The sequence below is a fragment of the Carcharodon carcharias genome, chromosome 1 (assembly GCF_017639515.1).
Source record: "Carcharodon carcharias isolate sCarCar2 chromosome 1, sCarCar2.pri, whole genome shotgun sequence".
In the NCBI taxonomy this organism is placed as follows: domain Eukaryota; kingdom Metazoa; phylum Chordata; class Chondrichthyes; order Lamniformes; family Lamnidae; genus Carcharodon; species Carcharodon carcharias.
In genome coordinates this window covers 249,267,032-249,286,332 of record NC_054467.1, presented here as the reverse complement: position 1 = coordinate 249,286,332, position 19,301 = coordinate 249,267,032, and the positions used below count along the sequence as shown (strand labels likewise).

General features: G+C 45.7%; 1 protein-coding gene across 1 annotated transcript in view; it reads right to left on the bottom strand.

Annotated features, from left to right (window-relative positions):
* Positions 1-19,301, bottom strand: part of LOC121278030 (dedicator of cytokinesis protein 2-like) — a 1,199,266-nt gene that overhangs the window by 764,333 nt on the left and 415,632 nt on the right. The window contains exon 26 of the mRNA XM_041188048.1: positions 18,309-18,436. Coding sequence (XP_041043982.1) covers positions 18,309-18,436 — 128 coding nt within the window. The remainder of the gene's footprint in view (positions 1-18,308; positions 18,437-19,301) is intronic.

The following is a 19,301-nucleotide window of genomic DNA, read 5'->3' as shown; positions in this document are numbered from 1 at the left end:
ACTGCTTCAGTATCTGAGGAGTTGCGAATTGTGCTGAACATAGTGCAGTCATCAGCAAATATCGCCACTTCTGACCTTATGATGGAAGGAAGGTCATTGATGAAGCAGCTGAAGATGGTTGGCCTCGGACACTACCCTGAGGAACTCATGCAGTGAAGACCTGGAGTTGAGATGACTGACCTCCAACAGCCACAACCATCTTTCTTTGTGCTAGGTATGACTCCAACCAGTGGAGAGTTTTCCCCTGATTCCCATTGACTCCAGTTTTGCTAGGGCTCCTTGATGCCACACTTGGTCAAATATGGCCTTGATGTCAAGGGCAGTCACTCTCACCTCACCTCAGGAATTCAGCACTTTTGTCCATGTTTGAATCAAGACTGTAATGAGGTCAGGAGCTGAGTAGCCCTGGCGAAACCCAAACTGAGTTTCGATGAGCAGTTTATTGCTAAGCAAGTGCCACTCGATAACACTGGTAATGACTTCTTCCATCAATTTACTGATGATCGAGAGTAGATTGATGGGGAGGGTAATTGGCTGGGTTTGATTTGTCCTGCTTTTTGTGTACATGACATACCTGGGCAATGTTCCACATAGCCAGGTAGATGCCAGTTTTGTAGCTGTACTGGAATTGCTTGGCTAGGGGCACAGCAAGTTCTGGAGTGCAAGTCTTGAGTACCTTTGCTGGAATATAGTCAGGCCCATAGCCTTCGAGGAATCTAGTGCCTTCAGCCATTTCTTGATATCACATGGAAAGAATCGAATTGGCTGAAGACTGGCATCTGTGATGCTGGGGACCTCCAGAGGAGGCTGAGATGGGTCATCCACTTGGCACTTCAGGCTGAAGATTGTAGCAAATGCTTCAGCCTTATCTTTTGCACTGATGTGCTGGGCTCCTCCATCATTAAGGATGGGGATGTTTGTGGAGCCTCCTCCTCCAGTGAGTTGTGTAATTGCCCACCACCATTCACGACTGGACGTGGCAAGACTGCAGAGCTTAGATCCGATCCATTGGTTGTGGGATCGCTTAGCTCTGTCTATCACTTGCTGCTTATGCTGTTTGGCATGCAAGTAGTCCTGTATTGAGTTTCACCAGGTTGACACATCATTTTTAGGTATGCGTGGTGCTGCTCCTGACTCTTTATTGAACCAGGGTTGATTTCCCAGCTTGATGGGAATGGTAGAGTGGGGGATATGCCGGGCCGTGAGGGAGCACAATTCTGCCGCTGATGGCCCACAGCGCCGATACCCAGTCTTGAGTTTTTTTAATCCATTCATGGGGTGTGGGCTTCACTGGTGAGGCCAGCATTTATTGCCCATTCCTAATTGCCCTTGTTCAGAGGGCTTTTTTTTAGGAGTCAATCACATTGTGTAGGTCTAGAGTCACATGTAGGCCAGACCAGGTAGATTTCCTTCCCTAAAGGGGAGAAACCAGATGGGTTTTTACAACAATCAACGATGGTTTCATGGTTATCATTAGACTTTCAATTCCAGTCTTCTTCTTTTGAATTCAAATTCCACCACCTGCCATGGTGGGATTCCTGGATCCCCAAAGCATTACCCTAGGTCTCTGGATTATTAGTCCAGCAACAATATCATTACACCATCGCCTCCTCAGTTGCTAGATTTGTTCAAAATCTATCCCATTTAGCACGGTGGCAGTGCCACACAACACGATCGAGGGTATCCTCAGTGTGAAGGCGGGACTTTGTCTCCACAAGGACCGTGCGGTGGTCACTCCTCCCGATATTGTCATGGACAGATGTAACTGCGGCAGGCAAGCTGGTGAGATGGAGGTCAAGTATGTTTATCCCTCTTGTTGGTTCCCTCAGCACCTGCCACAGACCCAGTCTAACAGATATGTCCTTTGGGATTTGGCCAGCTTGGTTTGTAGTGGTGCTACCGAGCCACCCTTGGTGATGGACAATGAAGTCCTCCATCCAGAGTACATTTGGCACCCTTGCCATCCTCAGTGCTTCCTGAAAGTGGTGTTCAGCATGGAGGAGCTCTGATTCATCAGCTGAGTGAGGGTTGTATGTGGTGATCAGCAGGAGATTTCCTTGCCCATGTTTGACCTGATGCCATAAGACTTCATGGGGTCCAGAGTTGATGTTGAGGACTCCCAACTCAACTCCCTCCCCACCGCATACCATTGTGCTGCCAAGTCCTGTCCCACTGACAGGACATACCCAGGGATGGATGTCTGGGACATTATCTGTAAGATATGATTCCATGAGGATGACTTTGTCAGGCTGTTGTTTGACTAGTCTGTGAGACAGCTCTCCCAATTTTGACACTCGACCCCAGATGTTAGTAAGGAGGACTTTACATGGTCGACAGTTGAGTTTGCCGTTGTAGTTTCCGGTACCTAGTTCGACGCTGGGTGGTTCATCTGGTTTCATTCCTTTTTTGAGGCTTTGTGGCTTGCTAGGCCATTTCAGAGGGCAGTTAAGAGTCAACCACATTGCTGTGGTACTGGAATCACATGTGGGCCAGCAGAATTCCTTCCCTAAAGGACATTAGTGGTACAATGGTATACAATGGGGAGGGAGATGAGTTGGAATTCTCCAACATTGACTACGGACCCCACGAATTCTCATGGCATCAGGTCAAACATGGGCAAAGAAATCTAAAGGACATTAGTGCACCAGATGGGTTTTTGCAACAACTGCCAATGGTTTCATGGTCATCATCAGACTTTTCATTCCAGATTTTTTATTGAATTCAAATTGCACCATCTTCCTTGGCAGGATTCAAACCCGGATCTCCCGGAGCAATACCCTGAGCTTCTGTTCAGCGTCAATACCGCTACACTATTGCCTGTGGGTCTGCAGCTTGCATGTAGGTCATGTAAGGACAGCGGATTTTCTTATGCATAGGGCATGTGAACCATTTTGGCTTTTAAATAACAATCAATGACAGTTGCCAACAGCTTTATAGTCCATATTTTTGCTTTATATTAACTAGCTTCAAATTCCACCGGCTGCCATGGCCAGACTTGAACCCACATTTCCAGAGCATTGGCCTGGGTCTCTGGATTACTAGTCCAGTGACATTACCACTACACCACCATCTCTGCTGATATTCCATACTCGCCACATGACTCAGCAGATTGATCAGAGGAAGATTACTCTCTGTTAAAAGAGTAAATTAATCTAACTCTTCATCTATGAGTTTTACCATCTCTCACCTGACTAATTGAATTGAGTCCAATTCCTTGATCATTCTGAAGATCTCAATCAAATGCCATTGAGGCCTACATTCCTCGAAAGTAAATAAATGAACCCTATGATCATCATAGAGAATATCAAGGTTTGGTATCATCCCAGTTTCCAGAACCTTGATGTACATCGCAATTTGTGAGAACCAAAATTTAGCCAAATAGTCCAAGTGAAGATGTACCAGAGCCTTATATATTATAGTGATCTATGTCTAAATTCAATTATCCCAGCAATGAAGCTAAAAACCCCGTTTGCTCTCTCTGCGACCCCCTCATAAATTTTTTTACCAGTGACTGGTCTGCAGATACCTTTCTTGATTTATTTCCTTTAATGTTACGCTGTATCATATAGGCATACCTGGAGTTTCCTCATGCCTTGACTACTGATCCACTGCCTGTACAGGATGGGAGCCTCTCATGCTGTTTGTGACTAAGTATGACGTTCCAAGCTCTGATAGAACCATAGAACCATTGAACGCTACAGCACAGAAAACAGGCCATTCGGCCAAGATATTATTCCGCTAGTCCCATTGACCTGCACCCAGTCCATAACCCTCCAGCCCTCTCCCATCCATGTATCTATCTAATTTATTCTTAAAACTTAAGAGTGAGCCCGCATTTACCACGTCAGATGGTAGCTTGTTCCACACTCTCTGAGTGAAGAAGTTCCCCCTAATGTTCCCCCTAAACCTTTCCCCTTTCACCCTAAAGCCATGTCCTCTCGTGTTTATCTCTCCTAATCTAAGTAGAAAGAGCCTACTCGCATTTACTCTGTCTATACCCCTCATAATTTTGTAAACTTCTCCCCTCATTCTTCTACGCTCCAAGGAATAAAGTCCTAACCTGTTTAATCTTTCTCTGTAACTCAACTCCTTAAGACCCAGCAACATCCTAGTGAATCTTCTCTGCACTCTCTCAATCTTACTGGTATCCTTCCTGTAGTTAGGCGACCAGAACTGCACACTATACTCCAAAGTTGGCCTCACCAATGTCTCATACAACCTCACCATAACATCCCATCTCTTATACTTAATACTTTGATTTATGAAGGCCAGTATGCCAAAAGCTTTCTTTACAACCCTGTCTACCTGTGACGCCACTTTCAGGGAATTATGTATCTGAACTCCCAGATCCCTTTGTTCCTCCGCACTCCTCAGTGCCCTCCCATTTACTGTGTATGTCCTACCTTGGTTTGTCCTTCCAAAATGTAATGATGTGTGAATATTTGCTGGGACATTTTTAAAGGAGCCTCCAGTTCCATATGATCAGCACTTAAGTGCCTGTCTTGCACATAGCAAGCTCCCAAAAGTAGAAATGAAATAAATGGCCAGCTCTTTTAGGTATTGGTTGAGACATAAATATTGGTCAGGACACTGGGACACCTTGTCGAATTCTTATTCAAAATAGGTGCCTTGGGATTTTTTATGTCCACCTGAGAGGGTAACCATAGGGCCTTGTCTTGGCCTCTCATCTGAAAAGACCTGAACCCACAATCTGGTGACACAGAAGCAAAAGCAAATTTTGGTCTCCTTATCTAAGAAAGGGTATACTTGCCACAGAGGGAGTGTGGCAAATGTTCACCAGACTGATTCCTGAGATGGCAGGATTGTCGTATGAAGAAAGATTTGGACGGCTAGGCCTGTATTCACTGGAGTTTAGAAGAATGAGGTGATCTTGTTGAAACGTATAAAATTCTGACAGGGCTGGACAGACTGGATGCAGGGGTGATGTTCCCTCTGGCTGAGGGGTCGAGAACATGCGGTCACAGTCTCAGGATATGGGTAGGTCATTTAGGACTGAGATGAGGAGAAACCTCTTCACTCACTCAGAGGATGGTGAACCTGTGGAATTCTCTACCACAGAAGGCTGTGGAGGCCAAGTCATTGAATATATTTAAAGAAGGAAATAGATAGATTTCTATCTGCTAAAGGCATCAAAGGGCATGGGGAGAGAATGGGAGTATGGTGTTGAGATAGAGGATCAGCCTTGATCATAATGAATGGTGGAACAGGCTCGAGGGGCTGAATGGCCTACGCCTGCTCCTATTTACTATGTTTCTATACTTCTAAGAGTGCGATCAACTGAGGAATGGCTGACCCTTGGCATTGGATAAATGCAAGTTTGTTCCTTTGATTTTATATTCTTTGTTTCTTTCTATCGAATTTTCTAAACGTTATTTAGATTTCACTTTCCCTTACACTCTGCTCTCTCTCCACACGATATGGAAGGTTTTCATCATTAAAATTTAAAATTGAATTGTTAGTCTCTGGCTTTCTTACTCAGCAGTGTAACTCCCCCCTATCTCCGGTTACTCCCTCCTGAAATTAAGCAGCAATATTAAACCATGAGCAACATTAGCTGATCTTAAAAACCACAACCCAGCGCCATAATGATCATCATATTCTAGCAGCTCGCCCACGCAGAAATGGAATATTGCAGACTAAGTACTATCACTACAAGGTACTAAATCTAATAAACGTTCCTCTCTGCTACTCCTGCTTACATGCTGAATAAAGAATCAAATACATCAGTTCCGCCTCCCTTTGCACTCAGCTACCCCACACCAGGACACTTAATCAAAGGACAATTAAAATGTCCCATGAAAACAACTCTCCTCTTGATGTTCCGACTTTTTCCACGAAGTTCCCTGGAGATTAAATCGGACAGCCCATGAAATCGGGTGCGGGGATTGCCAAGTGTGATTACCCTGCACTTGTTTAGTGATGCAGCCACAACGCAAACTTTGTGCGGCTTACCAGTTGGAACTTGCAACCCAGCGCTGCCGCGTAGCTGCACGCCTCAGCAGGGGAACTCGAGCTGGTATGAGGCCAGCACCGCTAAAGATAAGCCTCCACTACTTTAAAGGCAGCCTCTTTTAAAGGCTGCAGCAGGGACTGGAACTGTTTGAAGCAGGAGGAAGCCGTAGAAGTGGCACGGCAGGTCAGCAAGCTTGCCTCAAGGAATGCAGCACGAGAGACTTTGGTGCAGGTGGTCCGACAGGACGAGAGGGGTCCTCTTCCTCCAGGAGCCAGCAGGCCCACCAGGCAAATTCGGAGAAGGAAGTGGGAGCAGACGTCAACGCGAGCAGTCTGGGCTCAACGGCTGGATGCAGTGCCAAAAATAGTTTACTGACCTCACCTGAGTGGTCAAGGTCAGTGAATATCCCATCAACTTTACCACTAGCCTCACACACTGCTTCATTCTCCACTTCCTCTTCAATCACCTACCAGTAATTTCTAGCAAACACAACTCACACCTTACATTTACATGCTGCACATCACTCTCACACACTTAACACTGCTGAAGGCTCACATCTTGCACACGCTGCTGGCTATTCAACTGCGACAGGCATGTCACCCAAAGACATGGCAGCACACTCACTAACACACTTCTCTCTCTCTCTCTTGCAGGACCAGGTGGCCCTTAATCGGTAGCAGCAGCAGCCAACCAGTGGTCAGAGGACACAAGCCTGGCACATGCTGAGAATAACTAGCGGCCGTCGCTCAGGTCGTGAACAGTGGCTTGTCTGAAAGCACCTACAAGATGCAGTGCAGCAACATGCCAAGGCTCCTTTGAGAGCACCTTCTAAACCCATCTAAAAGAACAAGAGAGCAGACACATGAGAATACCATACTTGGACAATTTTCACATTGCCGGATAGATGCCAGTGTTATAGCTGCACTGGAACAGCTTGGCTAGGTGCACAGATAGTTCAGGAGCATAAGCCTTCAGTACTACAATCCAGAACTCAATAGCCTTAGCAGTATCCGGTGCCTTCAGCTGTTACTTGATATCACGTGAAGTGAATCTAATTGGTTGATAACTGGCGTGTGTGATACTGGGGACCTCAGGAGGAGCCTGAGTTGGATCATCAATGTGACATTTCTGGAGTTAGACAATTGCAAATCTTCCAGCCTGGTCTTTCAATGGGTCCATGTGACTATGCGGTGGTCACTCCAATACTGTCATGGATAGATGTATCTCTGAAAGGTAGACTGGTGAGGGTGAGGTCAAGTAGGTTTTCACCTCTTGTAGATTTTTTCACCACCTGCCGCAGGCCAAGTGGCAGATATATCCTTCGTGACTTGGCCAGCTCTGCCATAGTGATGTTACCGAGTCACTCTTGGTGATGGACATTGAAGTCCCCCAACCAGAGTATATTCTGTGCTCTAGCTACCCTTTGTGCTTTGACATGCAGGAACACTAATTCATCAGCTTGGCGGGAGGGGAGCGGGGGGAAAGCGGTGCATGGTAATCAACAGGAGGTTTCTTGCCCATGTTTGACCTGATGCCATGAGACTTCATGATATCCAGAGTCAATGCTAAGGGTCACTCCCCCACAACTGAAAGCCTCAGCTCCACCACCTCTAGTGGGTCTGTCCTATCCTATTGACACAGCAATGGTACTGGAGGAGTCTGGGACATTGGCTGTAAGGTATGATCTAGTGAGTATGACTATGTCTGTGGGACACACACCCAACTTTGGCACGATTCCCCACATGTTAGGGAGGGGGAATATGTAGAATCGGCTGTGCCTCTATTGTTTCAGTGCCAGATGGTCTGCCCAGTTTTATTATTATTTGAATTTTCTGTTGGAGTTTGATACAACTAAGTGCTTACGGACAGTTAAACATCAACCACATTGCTTCTGGAGTCACATGTAGGCCAGACTGGGTCAGCACAGCTGATTTCCTTTCTGGAAGGACATTAATGGGGCACAATCCGATAGTTCTGTGATCATCATTATTTTTTAAATTCCAGATTTATTCATTAATTGAAGTTACATTTCCCCAGCTGCCAAGGTGGGATTTGAACTCATATCTCCAAAGCATTAGCCCAGGCCTCTGGATTACTAGTCCAGTAACATGACCACGATGCGACTGTTTCAGCCAATGATAAATCCACCCCTGAAAAAGTTCACCTTCATGACCACGGGCTGTGCTTTGTTTTCTTTGCAGCGTCTGCTCCATCTCCCTCTGATGCTACAACACAAGTGGGACCTGCTAATGTAGGCCTAGTGACTGGGAGCAGGTGGTGTACTCAGAGCCCTCGGGGTAGCAACCAATACCTTCCCCATGTCCACCACTTGCTCCCTGCAGACTTTACGAACTTTTGCTGAACTCCTCTAAACACTCAGCACCTCCACAAGATCTGCAAGAGGCAGACAAAGGTGATAAGCAAGTCGGATGATGTCCTATTCTAAATGGCGTTGGTGAGGGGCAGGAGGAGTGAGGGGCAATCCCTCATGCTCCGAGTGCACGTGCAGTTGTGCGCATTTACTAAAAGGCATTATCTCGGACAACGAGGTCAAAAGTGGCAAGTTTGGTATCAGGTTGGTGTTGGGTGCTGACCGACATCATGAGCTGCTTGCTCTGCATAGTTCCAGCTTGCAAATGACCAAATTAATGCTCTCATCAAGATGGTGTTTGGCATGGGCTGCGCTGTTAGTTTTTCTACTAAATTGCACCCTTAGGGACATATCTGCCAGCTCCACAGAGCCAAATTTTGCAGCCCTGGTTTCTTGCTTTGCTTGTTGCCACAAGGGGCCAATAACATATACTGAAGATCAATACTGTATGCCAGCTCAGCCAAAAACATTTTAACTCCCTCCTGCTCCCTTTCTATAGATTGATAGCCTCCTTTTCTCCATAACCCTCCACTTATTTTTTTTTCCTTTTCAAGCACATATCCAATTTCCTTTTGAAGCTTATTATTGAATCTGCTTCCACCGCCCTGTCAGGCAGCGCATTCTAGATCATAACAACTCACTGCATAAAAAGATGTTTCCTCATCTCCCTCTGGTTCCTTTGTCAGTAAATTTAAATCTGCTTTATCCTCTCTTACAAATAAAGCTTCAGCTGCTTCTTTTCTGAGCCAATTGATCTTTATGGAAATCCCACTCCCAATCCATCATGGTTATCTAACTCGATTGCAAAAATACCAATCACGTATAAATTCCTCAAAAGACACATTCCTGCATTTTATTTTCACACCTCTACAGTTCTGTGCCTGTATTATTATAGAATCTTACAGTGCAGAAGGGGGTTATTCAGCCCAGCATGCCTGTTCCAGCTCCTGGTCCCACACCTCCTACCCATCTCCGCATAGGCCTGTTATTTTTTTCCCCCTTTTCAATCATATACCCTTAGAACGTTATTATTGAATCTGCTTCCGCCGCCCTTTCAGGAAGTGCATTATTCCAAGTCACGGCATTAAAAAAAGTTGCCTCATCTCTGTCAAGTTTATTTGCCAATTATTTTAAACCTGTGTCCTATAGTTAGAGAATCTTGTGGCACAGGATACAATTTAACCTTATTCACTGCCTCAAAACCCCTCACAACGTTGAACATCTCTATTAAACATCCCCTGAATTTTCTCTGCTTTAAGGAGAATAACTTCAGCTTCTCCAGTCTCTCCATAAGGGAAGTCCCCCATCCCTGGTACCATTCTGGTAAATCTTCTCTGTAATGTCTCCATCCCAAGTAATCAGGGGAAGATGGTGGTGTAATGGTCATGCCACTTAACCCCAGACCCCTGACTAATGGGTTTAAAATCCCACTATCGCTGGTGGTGAAATTTAGATTCAATCAAGAATCAAAAAACTAGCCTCATTAATGCTGACCACGAAGTTATCATTGATTGTGCTGTAAAAACCCATCTGATTCATAAATCTGTCATCCTTACCCCAGTTTAGCCTACATATCACTCCAGATCCATAGCAAGGTGGTTGACTCTGAAATGAAACTGCTCAGTCCAAGGACAATTAAGGATGGGCAACAAATGCTGGCCTTGAATACATCCCATGAAGGAATAAAAAACATTGTCTACTTAGAGTTCCAGACTCTGCTTCCTCAAGCTCCTGTCCCACCATCACACACTTGTCATTTAGTCAGAGAATTCTAGCACAAGAACAGGCCACTCAGCCAAATCAGTTGGTGCCAGTGCTTATGCTCCACATGAGCATCCTCCCACCCTCCTTCATTTCAACAGCATCACATTCCTTCATGTGTTTGCCAATCCTCCTTGCTACTGGGATGGTGGTGGTGTAGCGATATTATCATACGATTAGTAATCCAGAGACCCAGCATAATGCTCTGGGGTCCCAGGTTCAAATCCCTGATTACCATAAAACCATTGTCAATTGTTGTAAAAACCCATGTGTTTCACTAATTCCCCTCCTTTGAGGGAAAGAAATCTACTCTCTGGGCCACATGTGACTCCAGATCAACAGCAATGTGGTTGACTGTTAACTGCCCTCTGAAATGGCCTAGCAAGCCATTCAGTTGTATCAAACCGCTAAAAAGCCCGCAAGGAAATGAAACCAGACGGACCACACGACATCGACCTAGGCACTGGAAACGACAACCGTAAACTCAGTCCTGTTGACCCTGCGAAGTTCTCCTTACTATCCCTTGGAGGCTAGTGCCAAAATTGAGAGAGCAGTCCCACAGACGAGTCAAGGAACAGCCTAACATAGTCATATCACGGGATCATACCTTACAGATAACGTCCCAGACACCACTATCACCATCCCTGCATATGTCCCGTCCCACCGGCAGGACAGACCCAGCAGAGGTGGCGGCACACTGATTATACAGTTGCCACAGATGCATCTGTCCATGACAGTATCGATAGGAGTGACCACTGCACAGTCCTTGTGGAGGCGAAGTCCCACCTTCACATTTAGGATAGCCCCCCCGTTGTGTTGTGTGGCACTACCACCATTCTAAATGGGATAGACTTCAAACAGATCTGGCAACTCAAGGCTGGGAACCCATGAGGCACTGTGGGCCATCAGCATCAGCAGAATTCTACTCGAACACAATCTGTAATCTCATGGCCTGGAATATTCCCCACTCTACCATTACCATCAAGCCAGGGGATCAACCCTGGTTCAATGAAAGAGTGCAGGAGGGCATGACAGGAGCAGCACCAGGCATACCTAAAAATGAGGTGCAAGCTGGTGAAGCTATAACACAGGACTACTTGCATGCCAAACAGCATAAGCAGCAAGTGATAGTCAGGGCTAAGCGATTCCATAACCAATGGATCAGATCTAAACTCTGCAGTCCTGCCACATGCAGTCATGAATGGTGGTGGACAATTAAACAACTCACTGGAGGAGGAGCCTCCACAAATATCCCCATCCTCAATGATGGGGGAGCCCAGCAAAGGAGTGCAAGATTTGCTACAATCTTCAGCCAGAAGTGCCGAGTGGATGATCCATCTTGGCCTCCTCCAGAGGTCCCCAGCATCACAGATGCCAGTCTTCAGCCAATTCAATTCACTCCACATGATATCAAGAAACAGCCGAAGGTACTGGATATATGCAAAGGCTAGGGGCCCTGACAATATTCCGGCAATAGTACTCAGGACTTGCGCTCCAGAGCTTGCTGCGACCCTAGCCAAGCTGTTCCAGTACAGCTACAATACTGGCATCTATCCGGTATGTGGAAAATTGCCCAGGTATGTCCTGTACACAAAAAGCAGGACAGATCCAACCCAGCCAATTACCACTCCATCAGTCTACTCTCAATCATCAGTAAAGTGGTGGAAAAGGTCTTCAACAGTGTTATCATTCAGCACTTGCTTAGTAATAATCCGCTCACCAACGCTCAGGGTTCTGCCAGGGCCACTCAGCTCCTGATTCAAACATGGACAAAAGAGCTGAACTCCACAGGCGAGGTGAGAGTGACTATCCTTGACATCAAGGCCACATTTCGCTGAGTGTGGCATCGAGGAATTCTAGCAAAACTGGAGTCAATGGGAATCGGGGGAAATTTCTCTGCTGGTTGGAGTCATAACTAGCACAAAGGAAGATGGTTGTAGCTGTTGGAGGTCAATCATCTCATTTCCAGGACACCACTGCAGGAGTTCCTCAGGGTAGTGTCCTAGGACCAACCATCTTCAGCTGCTTCATCAATGTTCTTCCTTCCAACATAAGGTCATAAATGGGGATGTCGCTGATGATTGCACAATGTTCAGCACCATTCATGACTCCTCAGTTACTGAAGCAGTTCATGCCCAAACGCAGCAACACATGGACAACATCCAGGCTTGGGCTGACAAGTGCCAAATAACATTCATGCCGCACAAGTGCAAGGCAATGACCACCTCCAACAAGAGATAATCTAACTATCACCCCCTGACAATCAATGGCATTACCATCTCTGAAGCCCCCATTATCAACATCCTGGGGGGTTACTATTGACCAGAAACTGAACTGAACTAAACATATAAATACTGTAGCTACAAAAGCTGGTCAGAGGCAAGGAACTCTGTAGCAAGAACTCACCTCTTGACTCCCCAGTGCTGGCCACAATCTCCAAGGCACAAGTCAGGAGTGTGATGGAATATTCTCCACTTGCCTGGATAAGTGCAGCACCAACAACACTCAAGAAGCTCAACACTGTCCAGGACAAAGCAGCCTGCTTGATTGGCATGCCATTCACAAACATTCACTCCCTCCACCACCGACGCACAATAGCAACAGTGTGTACCATCTATAAGATGCACTGCAGGAAGACATCAAGGCTCCTCAGACAGCACCTTCCAAACCCATGGCCACTACCATCCAGGAGGACAGCAGATTCATGGGAACACCACCACCTGAAAGTTCCCCTCCAAGCCACTCTCCATCCTGACTTGGAAATATATCGTCGTTCCTTCACTGTTGCTGGGTCAAAATCCTGGAACTCCCATCCTAGCAGCACTGTGGGTGTACCTGCACCACATGGAGTGCTGCGGTTCAAGAAGGCAGCTCACCAACACCTTCTCAAGGGCAATTAGGAATAGGCAATACATGCTGGTCCAGCCAGCATCACTCACATCCCATGAATGAATAAGAAAAAAAAAATAAATGTTTCTTTGCTATTCGGCTCAACCAGTCCCTATGGTAATAAGTTCAACATTCTAACTACTGAAGAAGTTTTATTTGAATTCCTTACTGGATTTATTAGTGACTATATTATGTTTTGAGCTCGTCATAAGCATAAACATTCTCTTTACCTATCAAAACTCTTCATAATTTTAATGACCTCTTTCAGGCCACCTCTAGGTTTGAGATAAAAGAGCCCCAGCCAGTTCAATCTTTCTGGATAGTTTCCTTAGTAGACAGATTCTGGCCTCACTCAAGGGTCACAATCATATATCATTCATAGGAACATAGGAGCAATGGTAGGCCATTCAGCCCTTGAGCCTGCTCCACCATTTGATAAGATTATGGCTTATCTGATTGTGGTGTCAACTCCACTTTCCTGTCTGCCCCCCTTAACCCTTGACTCCTTGACTGTCAATAAAAAAAACCTGTCTCACTCAGTCTTGCATAAATTTAATGACTCAGGCTCTGCTGGTCTCTGAGGAAGAGAATGACATGTAATAATGACGAAAATTTTCATCTGAGGTAACTGGACAATATTTAAGAGGAGAAACCCTTCCCTAGCTCAAAATCACTGTCACCCCTTGTAGCTCTACTGCCCTCGCCCAGAACTATCGAGTCAGCACAACCTAGGAATTGAACCTGAGGGCCTTTCTAAATCGCCCAGCGCCACAGAAAAGGTATAAACTCAGAATCATTAAAGGAACAATTGATCAATGCATTAGGATCCTTCCACATAAATGAATTAAGATGGGTTGGATGGTTTTCTTACAAATATTTGCTGTTATCTTGCGATCTTGTGTCAACCAGCTTGGATTTCAAAAAGTCAGATTTAGTGAAGTTCTTTGAGGAAGTAACGGAAAGTATTAGTGAATGAAATGAACTAGATGCTGCAAGCCCTGGGTCCCCCACTACCCCTGCAATGGCTGGCATTGGCAACCTGTTAATGCCTCAATTTTAAAATTCTCATCCTTCTTTTCCAATTCCTCCTTGGCCTGTCTCTCCCTACCTCTGTCCCCTCCTCCAGCCCCGCAACGCTGCAATATCTCTGAAGAAGAGTCATGCGAACTCGAAACGTTAACTCTGTTTTTTTTTTCTCTCCACAGATGCTGTTAGACCTGCTGAGTTTTTCTAGCATTTTCTGTTTTTGTTTCAGATTCCCAGCATCCACAGTATTTTGCTTTTAGCTCCGATATCTCTACTCTTCTCCAATTCTTGCACGTCCCCTATTTTAATCTTTCTGCTATTTGCAGCAGTCCTTCCTGGTGGTTAGGACCTAAACTCTGGAATTCCTTCCCTAAAGCTCTCTACCTATTTACCTCCCTTTCCTTCCTAAAGATGCTCCTTAAAACCTACCTCTTTTACCAAGTTTTAGGTCACCTGTCCTAATACATTACAGGTCTTATGTAGCTCAGTGTCAAATTTTGTTTGATAGTTTTCTTTTGAAGTGCCTTGGGATGTTTCAATGCAGCGCAAGTTGTGTGCAAATTTTTAGAAGGTGTGTGATCAGGTACTTAAAAGAAGGTTTGGTGATAAAATTAAGGTGAATGCTATTAGGATACTGTGATAACATGGATAGGAAGTTGGCTAAAGGATGGAAAGCAGTCATTAAGTGATTTTTTTCAGGCTGGAGGGATGCAGACAGTGATCCCCACAGATATATATACATAAAAACTTACAAATAGCACAAAAATAAGGCAAATAACTAACTGTAGAGAAAACTGAAGTTAATAGAAGAACAGATTGGATATCTAAAAGTCACGTAAAATTTAACACAGGGAAATGTGAGTTAACAACTTTTGAGAGGAAGAGAAAGAGGAGAATGTCAAGACTGTGAGTAGGGTGAAAGAAACTGCAGCTCTCATTAGAACAGAGGGGGTTGAAGAGCTGAAACGTTAACTTTGTTTCTCTCTCTACAGATGCTCCCTGAGATGGTGGGTATATTTGCAGTCAGAGAGGAGACCTGACTTTTGATTTCTCAATGAAATTGGGTGGTCACTTGAAGGAAATGCAGGGCTCTGGGGGGTAAAGCAGGGAGATAAGGCTGATTGGATCGCTCTCTAGAGAGCTAACATGGACTTGAAGAGCTTAATGGTCTTATTTTCTGTGCCATAATGACTCCATAACTCTATGAAAGAGGCGTTATGAGGAGTTTTGATAAGGTAAGTCGGGGAAAAAAAAGAGCCATTTCCACAGATCTATGGGTTAGTAACTAAAGGCCATCATATAAGATCAACAGCTAAAGAATGAAAGAAGGAATTGTGTGAATTTCTTTGTGCTGAAGGTAGGACAGAGAACACTGGTCGGCCAGTCAGCTGGAGGGCAAAGCAAAGTCTACGGCAGCTTTGAATGTGGAGCTGGAAAAATATCTTACAGAAGGAAAGATTAGAAAGTATGGAGAAAGGATCAAGGACTGAGATCAAAAGGCTAGCTCTTTCAGTAGGCCAACTTCTCTCTCTCTGCTATGAAGTTTTAATCCGTCATCCTTTTCCGAATCCTCGGGCTGGGTTTTATGCTCCCCCGGTGGCAGCTTTCAAGAGGTTTTGGGGTAATGGGGGCGGGGGGGTGCGTCGCGGGGTTGAAAAATCCAGCAGATGCCTTCCCGCCACCTACCCACCCTCCCGTCCACTGGCCTCTCTAAAATTTTGCAGGAGGTGGGAAGACGTTGGACAGCCTGGCCACCCTTGACAGATTGAGACCCTTATTTGGCCAATTAATATCTGGAATTTTCCGCGGCTGGGGTGAAGCCCATGCCACACGGGACTCCCAGCAGCTTTAGATTGCAGTTGGGCAAGTACGGGGACGGGGGTGTTACCTTCTTTGAGCATCCTCTGGGCCCATTGGAGGCACCGCCCCCACCCCAACTCCCCACACCATCCCCCAACTCTCACCCCGAGTTCATTCTTCCCTCTTTACCCTCCCTCCTGGCCTCTCAAAACAGCACCCCCCCCCCCCCCCCCCCCCCCCCATCCCCCCTCCACCAACCCCTCGTGCCAGAGCCCGCCAGCCTTAACTCTGAGTCCTGGCTCCTTTTCACCAGGACCGCGTGTAGTCCCAGCAGTGACCACCACTCCGGCTGGATGCTGTCATGATGACTAACTTGCCTCCCGACTCTCCAAAGCCTGTAAACCATCTACAAGGCAGAAGTCAGGAGTGCAATGGAATACTCCCCACTTGCCTGGATGAGTGCAGCTCCATCAACACTCAAGAAGCTCAACACCATCCAGGACAAAGCAGCCCATTTGATTGGTACCCCATCCACAAACATTCATTCCCTCCACGACCAAAGCACAATGGCAGCAGCGTATACAAGATGCACTGCAGAAACTCACCAAGGTTCCTATACCTTCCAAACCTGTGGACTCTACCATCTAGATGGATAAGGGCAGCAGATGCATGGGAACAACACCACCATCCTGACTTGGAAAATATCACCGTTCCTTCACTGTCGCTCGCACTAAGTCCTGGAACTCCCTCTCTAACAGCACTGTGGGTGTACCAACACCACATGGACGGCAGCGGTTCAAAAAGCAGCTCACAACCACCTTCTCAATGGCAAGTAGGGTTGGGCAGTAAATGCTGGCCAAGATAGCGATGCTCATATCATGGGAAAGAATGAAAAAAAAGGTTATATTAAACTTGATTTGGCCTCAACTGGAGCATTATGTCCAGTTCAGGATGCCACACTTTAGGAAGGATGTGAAGGCATTAGAGAGACTGCAGAAAAGGTTCATGGCAATGGTCCTAGAAATGAGGAAGTCAGTTATGAAGATAGATTGGAGAAGCTGGGACTATTCTCCATGGAGGAGTAAAGGTTGAGAGGAGGTTTGATAGAGGTATTTAAAATCATGAGAGGTCTGGACAGAGTAGATAGGGAGAAACTGTTCCTGTTGGTGGTAGGACTGAGAATCAGAGGGGACGGATTTTATGTAATTGGAAAAAGGTGACGTAAAGAAAAATTCTTTCAGGCAGCAAGTGTTTAGGATCTGAAATGCACTGCCTGACAGTGTGGTGGAGGTAGCTTCAGTTGAGGCATTCAAGAGGGAATTGGATTGTTATCTGAAAAGGAAGAATGTGCATAGCTACAAAGAGAAGGGGGAGAGTGTGGTGCTAGGTGAATTGTTCCTTCAGAGAATCACAGAAACACGATGGGCAGAATGGTCTCCTTCTACGCTGTAACCATTATGTGATTCTGTGACCTTCAAATCCTCCATGACCTTGGTACACCCTATCTCTGCAGCCTCCTCCAGCCCTATAATTCCTCTCATAATCAGTCCCCTCCCCTCACAACATGTTTAGTGGCAGAAATGGCTGCCGAGCTCTGAGGGACTCCCTCCCTAAACCCTTACCTCTCTTACTTCTCCCTCCTTCCTTAAAGGCCTCCGTATACCCATTTTCTTGAACAAGATCATGGCCGCCTCTCCTAACACCTCCAACGTGGCTCAGTGTCCATTCCCTTTCCTCTTCTCCCTGGTGAAGTGTTTTGGGACATTGTCCGATATGTCTAACTGTCTACCCTATGTAGTAATCTCTTCTCTCTTACCTGATGTAGCTGGGCCCCTGTTACTTTTTTTGCATTCAAGAAGACTTTGTGATAAACCTGACCTTCTAGGTTACCGGCAGCATGCCCTGATTTCCTAATCAACTGGCCATAGCAACACTTTCATCACAGATTATTATAATTATGAAATGGGTCAATAGGGTGGACCTTGGGAAAATTCAACCTCTTGTGGGTGAGTCCAGATCAAGGGGGTATAAATAACATGAACAATTTGTGTAGAGAGTTGAGGAGAGATTTCTTTGCACGGAGAGTGGAACTGGTTCAAGTAGATAGCATGGAGCATTTAATAGGAGGCTTGATGCTTCCATAAGGGAATAGAGGTAACAAAAACAAAAAAATGCTGGAAAAACTCAGCAGGTCTGACAACATCTGTGGAGAGAAAGACAGAGTTAACGTTTCGAGTCCGTATGACTTTTATTCAGAGCTGCCTTTATCTTGGTGAATAGAGGTATATGGGGGCCAACATGGAACAAGAGTGGTAGGGGGCCCATGCAGAGCATAAGCCATTTGGGCCAAATGGTCTGTTTCCATGCTGTAGATACTATGCAATGCTGTAGGCTTAGTCTTCACCATACTGAATGCTCTGAAATTTGGAAGCCTCTTCCATCCCCAGGCTCCGCAATTACAGCTTCTGCTGTCCGTACCATACATACCACGTTCTGTCTGTAGAGAACCTCCAGGATGTTGCTAAGCAGTTCAACACAAGCCTCCTCCTCATCTCCTTTCTGAATCAGGTCTTTCAGTGTAGTCGTCATTACCGGTAACAGAATAGCTCGACATTCTGTGAAAGGATGATGGCAAGTCTAGGTTCAAATCCAATACTTTGCACTCCTTACAAATACTACCTTCTTAAAACATCAAATAAATTCCTTTACCCTCCAATATTGAGATTCATAGAGCCATAAATGCTATGGCACAGAAGGAGGCCATTCAACCCATTGGGTCTATGCCGCATGGAGTAACCCAGTTAGTCTCATTCCTTCCTCTAGCCCCAAAGCCCTGCAAGCTTATTTCCTTCGAACGTTCATCTAATTTCCTTTTGAAATCATTGATTGTCTCTGCTTCTACCCCGGTGTAGGCAGCAAGTTCCAGGTCATTACCACTCGCTGTGTAAGAAAAAGTTCTCCCTCATATTCCCCCTGCATCTCTTGCCAAAAATCTTATATCTGTGTCCCTTAGCGCTTGTACCATTAGTGGAGCTATGTAATATTTCACACAAATCAGGGTTAGCAGTCGGCATGGTCCCTTCTGCAGAGTTGAGTTATCTCAGAATGTAAATTCAGCAGCCAGGCTGTAAAGCTGTGGCTGTTCCTACCTAGGAGGAAGTGGATATCAGGTTTATAAGGCAATATTAGACAATGCCAAAGGGAAACATGAAAGGCCAAGGATGAAGTATCGTTACTAGCTATCCGATTGTAGCATTGATATAACATAAGGGGTTCAGAAGAGGCTTTCTAACCCATTGTGAGGTGAGAATGTGGAACTCTACCCCAAGGAATAGTTGAGCTGAAGAGCCTATTAATCCAGAAACCTGGACTATTGCTCCAGAGAGATAAGTTCAACTCCCACCACAGTATCTGGGGAATTTAAACTCAACGAATTAAACAAAGCTAGAATAAAAAGCAGGTCTCAGTAATGATCATGAA